General features: G+C 37.2%; 1 protein-coding gene across 1 annotated transcript; it reads left to right on the top strand.

Annotated features, from left to right (window-relative positions):
- Nucleotides 1-4907: 4907 nt before the first annotated feature.
- On the top strand, nt 4908-7297 carry irx3b (iroquois homeobox 3b). Its single transcript, XM_039656634.2, has 2 exons — nt 4908-5266; nt 6184-7297. Exons 1-2 carry the CDS (start codon nt 5057-5059, stop codon nt 7039-7041), a joined length of 1068 nt encoding a protein of 355 aa, XP_039512568.2. The 5' UTR covers nt 4908-5056; the 3' UTR covers nt 7042-7297.
- Nucleotides 7298-8454: the final 1157 nt, after the last annotated feature.

Below are 8454 nucleotides of genomic sequence, written 5' to 3'. Positions count from 1 at the left end.
GAACACACATGATCGTAACACTTGTGGGATTTACCCGTTTGCTAGAACAAATCTCACTAGTGTCAGAAAATCACACTCTCCCACAACTAATTTACAGCACACACACACTTTTACATGAACACACACTCACACACAACAAGGAACTGTACTGCAATTGACAGTGTATGAGTAAACATGTATGGATGGTGAAATATGAGTGATGCTTGGTTTAGTAAACACTGATAGCATTCACAGACTCACAGATCATTTGATCATATGTTATTGGCAGATCTTTTTCTGTGAACTCATGAAGGATTTAACCCTTTAAAACACATGCATTTCTGCAAGCAGCTCCTACGGGATGGGGAACATGGAGGGATTTCTGAATATGGAAGAGACATGAGGGGGTCTGTCATGTTGAGTGACACATAAAGCCTCTGAATACTAAATGATATTCTTGGATATCTGCACTGGACTGTGGACAATGTCAGCGTTATATTGGCAGTGAAGGCACATGGGGAGAAAAAGCAAACTGACAAAACCAGGAAATAGGAATTTTTTATTGTACGGGAGTGTTCTCAATTACATTTCTTTTTAGTATTAGCATTGCTTTCAATGAGGAGAATTAAACACATACATAAACTAGACTATAGTTGATTTATGAGTAAATAAGTGGATAGCACAGACACTTTGTCCGAAAGTTGATTTCAGAAGTATTTCATGTTGAGTCAAGAATGTGATCTCTTGTCTTTGCCAACGTTGCTCTGAAACATGAGAGAAGGAGAAGTTCCTCTTTGCTGTTCAGTTAATCAGTTCATTTTTAATGAATATTTCTGCAGCTCTTTTCCATTTGACAGTCCATATGACACAACCAAAAAAAAATCTCCAAAAGTCTCCAAAAAGTCTCCAAAAAGAGCCGACATTTAAAAGACTGAAATCTGGCTTTGGCAGACAGGAACAGTTTCAGTGAGTGAAATAGTATTTATTAAATATTCTAAATATATACTCTAAATATAAAATGTACTGTCAATTATCCTATTATTCATGTTTATATCTTTCTTTCTTTATACTTTAATTTTTAGTAATTTTGTTTGTTATGTGCTTTTTTGTCATTTTTATTAGTTCTTTTATACATCTGAATACATTTCTTTTCATTTCAGTTTTAATTGTATAACTGTATTATATATATATATATATATATATATATATATATATATATATATATATATATATATATATATATATATATATAATTGCAGTAGGCCTACTTCAACTTATTTTATTAAGTTCTTGGCAAGGCAACATCTATAATGCTCCTTCAATTTTCATTCAATACTCTATTATTCATGTTTTATTTAAATTAACAAATATAAATAAAACAAATTAACAAAAATGAATCCGTTTTAGTTAACAAATCAGCCTGTTCTTCACACAAACGTATAAGCAATAAGGTACGAGGGGCTGTATCGTGAATTAGTATACGGCTGAAGGGCGTTGTTAGGCTCGACGCTAAGCGGAGTAACCCCTTCAGCCACTAATTCACCATACACGTGCATTTACCTTATTGCTTTTATAAAACGGTTACCACACAATAAAAATATTAAAGTAAATATATATATATATATATATATATATATATTAGTGCAACTTTTAATGAAGTAAAATCACTAAAAGCCTTCCTTCTGCTAGAAAACAATAGTCCCTGACCGTGAATAGCAGCAACGCTCCAGTGTGTATGAAAGCTCAAATAAACACAACATAGGAATTGCAGTGTTGCGCAGTGATAAATAGAGCCGATGGGTGAAGCGGTCATAGCCGTGTTTAATCATGAATAAAGCACAACTATTGACCAATCAGAATCAAGCATTGGAACTAACCCAAAAATGGATTTGTTCATCCAAAAACGAAAATTCTGTCATCATTTACTCACCTTCATGTCGTTCCAAACCCGTAAGACTTTCGTTCATCTTCAAAACACAAATGAAGATCTTTTCAATTAAATCTGAGAGCTAGCCCCTCCATTGATAGCAACTATACTTTCACACTTCAAAAAGTTAAAGAAATTGTAAAACTAATCCATAGGAATTGAGTGACTTAGCCTATGTCAAATTTTCTGATGAAACTCAGCCTCATTACAGGAGGAACAGATTTAATTTAGGCTTTTATTCACATTTAAACATCGATTAGCAAACATTGAGCTTCCGTTTACCACAACTGATGTGCGAGTGAGTTGATGAATGTTTATAGGCTAACAATCGGAGTCCATTCACTTCCACTGCAGGGAAAAGAGCAGCCTAGTCATTCTGCTAAACTTCTCGCTTTGTGTTGTACGGTGTCATCGAGGGTGAAGAGGTATTACTTAAGATGTTGAACAAGGAAGCGAGGCAATTAATATCATCATAAGAAAGATCTCTGCTCTCCCTGAGCTCGTGTCAAAGGCTTTGAGTCGCCGTAGCCATTTACACAACTGTGCCGAAAGAAGAAAGGGTAAAAAAAACCGTCTCCATTTAAGTCTGATCCAAAGAGCTTACAACTGTAATTAAATCATTAAATTCTTGTCCATGCTTGACAGAGCAGAGAGAAATTAACTTCCCCACCAACCTCATTTTCTATTTGAACATGAAATAATGATTTTCTGCAGTCTAATTACAGAGGCAACATCTGATCTGTGCTGCATCCGAGGGGGATTAACTGAAGCTCAGGCATTAGAGCTCATTACCAGCGTCACTGCAGAAATATTACATCTTGTAATTGGATGGAGAGATTTATATACTGATCCGGGACCAGTTTTTTGGAATATTGTAATTACAAGCTTCATTGGTCAGCTACTTATCTAAACTTCGCAGGAAAACAAACTGTGCGCGCGTGCATTACATTAACCTGTGACCCTCGACACGGCGCGCGACGCTGTTAGTGAAGTGTGTTTTCGCTGCTGTCTCTTCGGGGTGGCGGAGCGCACTGGATCTATTACTTAAGAATAACTGGCTGTGAAGTCATCCATTTGACTGCCATAAGGACTCTGTTTCTCCCGGCTAAACGCCCTATTGATTCCTCGAGATTCCAGCTATTCGCCTGCTGAAATAAAGCAGGTGCAAAAGGAGCACGAGATGGCAGGGTAGGATGTTCAGATAATTTGCAAACACTATTTATTTTTCGTTACCGCCCCACCAACTCGCTCCAGCGCGTGCAAATCATGGCCGACAGATTCGCGCGCCGCGTCTAATCGCGCTATAACAGCTCGGCATCAGAAACTCCTTATGACGGTCCACCACAGCTCAATATAGGGATCAATGCTGCTGTAAGATATACAGCTTGATATAAGGTTGAATCTCGAATTCCGCCGATGACTCGTTGGTTCATTTATAGCAACTTAATCAATTTTGTTTCCATTGTCATTTCCAAACACTGTAAAAATGCCACTCGCCATTGGGCCACATTTGGACAAACCTTTGGTCTAATTTTTTATTCTCTGTGTGTGTGTAATTTTTATACCCAACCGTTGGTTTAAATGTTGTCCATATTTGACACAAACATGGTTGAAACAACCCAGCAATTTTTAGAGTGAAGATTCCTTCAGTGGAAATGTAGCCAAATCAATATTCCTCTCGAAGATATATAATAATTTTGGTTCTTCATTTTGTAAGATTATAAACAGAAAGAAACTTTCACAAAAAAAAAAAAAAACGTTTCTCTTTGTTTCATTGGACTGATAGCCTATCCCTTATATCTCCTGTTTTAAGAGCTTTGGTATGTTATTACAATTATTTTACAGTTATAGCCTATTGATCCACCATAATTCAAAATCAATATGTATCTTTACTTCATGACGCAGCGCCTCATTTTCTCCGGAGTGTAAAATTTGCTAGTATAGTTTGGAATTCAGCAATTGTACATAAACCTGTTCTTTTACTCTTTGTATTAATGTGGGAAACATTACAGTCATGCGTTTTCAAACCGAGTGATAGATCAGAAAAGCTTAAACAGAATTCAATTTAATGTCTTCTCTTATTATCTAACTTCCCTTAGTTTTAAATCTTCAAATCTTTTGTTTTATCCTTTGTTAATTTAAGCACATGTCGATTTATAGTGATATGATCGTTTCCTTCGCCGGATAAAAACTCCTTTTAAAGCGGATTAGTTTCTGTGAAATAAGATTTATGATGTTGTTCATAATATCTCGATGATGGAGATGTAATCTCAGTACTGTTTTCTGAGGACAATAATAATATGCCTCTTCAGGATTTATTTAAGCTTTTCCTGGAAATTCAATATTGTTTAGCTATGTTGTTTCTCTTATTTAGTCTTAATGTTGACATAAAATATTGTTTAAATCGCATTTTGCAGAAATGTTAAGTTTTTTTTATAATGTCGAATAACACGCTTTTGTTTTATACAGTATATATATATAGCCTATATAGGCTAGCCTTTTTTACCGTAGCTATTTAATTGACAGAATATTTGTATTATCTTGTAGGTCGTTATATCAAATTTTATTGTCATAATAAATTAGTCAAGCTGTTTTATAATTGTTGTTTAAATTGAAGCTATTTTTATGGCGATTAGTTAGCCATTCCTGACCCACGTAGGCTAAATGTTTGTCTTGTTTCTGTCACAATAGTCACAATAGACCATGGACCCGGTTTATAATAGTCTATCCAGCTGTGTGAAAATATTTGATTAAAGGGTAATAAGAAATAAAGTCGGAATTGATCGGACTACGAAAGACATAGTGTGTGTGTGTGTGTGTGTGTGTGTGTGTCTGAGAGAGAGAGAGAGAGAGAGAGAGAGAGAGAGAGAGAGAGAGAGAGAGAGAGAGAGAGAGAGAGAGAGAGAGAGAGAGAGAGAGAGAGAGAGAGAGAGAGAGAGAGAGAGAGATTTTCTGGGATGGGAGGGGCCTGTGAGACACTAAAAATGTCAATCACACGAGTGTTGTGAACAATCCCACTCGATCTGAATGTGACCTCAGTCCACCTCAGACTGGAGAGAGCTGTAACTCTCCCCGAGACTCTCCGCGAGGTTCCTCTGAATCCTCCGTGTCAGGCGAGATCCGTGACTCTCTCCGTCGCCCAGCATCAGCATGTCTCTCCCGCAGCTCGGCTATAAGTACATCAGACCGCTGTACTCCACGGAGCGGCACGCGTCGGTCGGCGGTCGCGTCGCGGATCTCAACGCGTCGGGCTCGCTCTCCAGCGTCCTCTCCAGCATGTATGGAGCTCCGTTCGCCAACGCGCAGGGATACAGCGCGTTCCTGCCCTATTCCAGCGACCTCTCCATACTCAACCAGCTGGTGAGTGCAGAAGAAGAAACCTTTCAGTCCATTAACACAATTATTTGGATTTACAAGCGTTGAAAATATTGTTCCCGCATTTTAACCTTATCCGATGAGTAAAGCCTGTTACTAGCCAGCCGACAATTAAAGTTTAGGCTATTTGTAAGCACAAAAAAACTTTTCTAATTCTCTAGTTATTTATTTCACTTCTACCAATTGATTCTTTAAAGAACACAGTATTAAAATATGCTAAAAGTTTTATTTTCTCCCAAAAAACGTTAAGTTCAACACAGGAACCATATGCAGTCTTACAAATGTTCTTGATAAGAAAACGGCTATTTTTAAGAAAATGCGGATGTCTTAAAATTGGAAAATGTTGCTACCATATTATATAATTACTACTAAACCATATTGGCTTGCTACTTTAAAAATAAAACAAAAATAAACGGCGTGGGTTTAAATAAAAATGTTTTGTAACGAAGAGAACGTTCCACAAATTACGTTTTCGTTTTTATCTATGCAAATTAATAACAGCCAACATGTATTTTTATTACCTGAAGATTCTATCATGGAACATCCATGTTTTTTTTGTTTTTTTTTTAATATTGAAAGGCAATTCATACGGCAGTTTTAAATGTTAACCCGATCCAAACGCTTAAAAAAAACGCGTAATTAATTTGATTAATCCATTACAGTTAAATAGCTAAAGTTATTGCATGTAGATATAATAATAATAATACAGTAAATATATTTCCATTTTGCTGTGTAAGATGAAAAAAAAAACTATCTTCTTTAAAATAGTTTTGATTTTCTTTAGGGTTATTCATGTTTTTCATCCATTTTTTTTAAACAAATATATTGAAAAAAATAAGCAAGCTTTTTTTTTCTCTCAGAACCACAAATGCTCACATCTGCTTTTTTCCCCTCTGTGTAAGGGCTCGCAGTACGAGTTTAAAGACAGTCCTGGGATTCAGCACGCAGGGTTTCCTCACACACACTTCTACCCATACGGACACCAGTATCAGTTTGGTGACCCGTCCCGACCCAAGAACGCCACCCGTGAGAGCACCAGCACCCTGAAGGCCTGGCTCAGCGAACACAGGAAAAACCCTTATCCCACCAAGGGCGAAAAGATCATGCTGGCCATCATCACTAAAATGACCCTCACTCAGGTGTCCACCTGGTTTGCCAACGCCCGGAGGAGACTGAAGAAAGAGAACAAAATGACTTGGGTTCCCAAAACAAGGACCGACGAGGAAGGGAATGTGTATACGAGCGACAACGAGGACGGAGACAAGCGGGACGAGGACGAGGAAATAGACCTGGAGAACATTGATACGGAAAACATGGAAGACAAGCAGGATTGTGATTATCCAGAGGATGAGAGGTCGGTGTCTAAAGTCTCTGATTCTGATGCGTCTGAGGAATATGATGATGCGGGAGCTGAGAAGAGTTTTATGAGCAGTGTTATGAAAGACACAAACTCAGACGAGGAGCGCACCAAAAAGAGTCCGGCAGTGCAAGAGCCCTCGGTTCACGCGAGTCCGCCTCAGAAGCCGAAGATCTGGTCTCTGGCTGAAACCGCAACCACACCGGACAGTCCCAACAAGCCCTCGCGGATCCAGAGGAACTGTCCAGAGGCAGTCAGGAGTCCTCTCCATGCTCAAAACTGGACCAAAATGGCCTTTTCGGCCCATCAGATGGCCTTAACCAGCCATTACCTCGGACTTAAACACCAGAACACCTCAGACACACACATGAAGCATGGAGACCAGAGGACTCACAACCTATAAACTACAAATCAGCTTTTTATTATTAGTATTTATTTGGTTTGGAGCGCAACACACACTATGGTTATCATGAATCAGAGATTTCTACATAAAGGATGCCCGGGATTTATTATAGATTACAGGTGTCTAATAATGAGATTATATTAGAATATATTTAAATTGCTGACTCGTAAACATACATTCCATTGTGTTAAATTTGTTAGAATCATTTGATAAGTCCTGTGTTTTTTAGGATGCCCACACTACTGGTGGATTCAGACCTATTTTAAAAACAGCAAATGAATCTAAAAGAATAGATTGTACAATTACAGAATTAGTTATTGAGAGGTTATAATAAATCATGGAGGAAATAGTGCCTATATGGGAATTTTAAAAGTCCTCTAATCATGTCATGTCTTAAAACACACACAGCTTTGTTCACATGAGTTAGTAAGTGTTACATCATCTTTTCTTATTTTAGCACATCCGATTCAAGGATTCGCAATAAAATGAAACCAGACGTTATGCTTATCTTTAAGATGTGATTTAACAATATGAATTATCTTTTACATTTTCCTTTTCCCCCAAATGCCTTGCATCTTAAAAACATGTTTGTCACATTTTATATGTCATGTTTTGTTTGAATATTTGAAATGGGGTAAAACAAAATAAATATTTCCAATGTTTTGTAAATGAAATGAAAATGTACCTACTTGAAATAATATTGTACAAAGACATATATTTTGAATATTAAATTGAACTCACGATTGTCATAACGAATTTATTATTTCTTCTATTCGACCTTTTTCAAAATATATTTGAATTAAATATTATAGAAATGAGATGAGAATTAAAAACAATGCAAATGAAAGAAACGTTAGTTGCTTATATTATTCATAATCACATTTGAATGAACCTTAACCATAAACCGCAACATAACAGGAAATAATTATTAATATGTAGAACAGTAATATTTTAAAAGCACGGCGTTTGTCCAGACAAACTGACTGACTTGATGTGAGGGAGTTTCGTCATGTTGCTGGCTCAGGATTGTGTCACGTGTTGTCTTTGCGTTAGAGCGCCATCTGCAGGCATGCGCACTATTCCAGTTTAAACCTTCACATGTTCTGCCTTCTGCTGTGGTTCGGCTCATTAGATCAGCGCAAAACAAATAATGTGTCACAATTACTGTTGTTCATTCTTCAATAAAGCCTTTCCTCCTAGTATGAAGGCTAACATGTAACTTGTGCTTTAGACATATATGATGATACCTCATTTTGTATGTCTTGTTGAGGAAAGCTGCTCTTACTTTTCTAAATGATCAAATCCGGTGAAATATCTAGAGATCATGATATCATAGAAACTAGGTTTAAAAAATCCACCTGAAAGCGACCCACAATGCCCTAGAAACCACCTGGCAACACCCTAGCAATGTGT

This window comes from Pimephales promelas, chromosome 25, assembly GCF_988280905.1.
Source record: "Pimephales promelas chromosome 25, fPimPro1.hap1.1, whole genome shotgun sequence".
NCBI lineage: Eukaryota > Metazoa > Chordata > Actinopteri > Cypriniformes > Leuciscidae > Pimephales > Pimephales promelas.
This window is presented reverse-complemented; position numbering and strand designations above follow the sequence as displayed.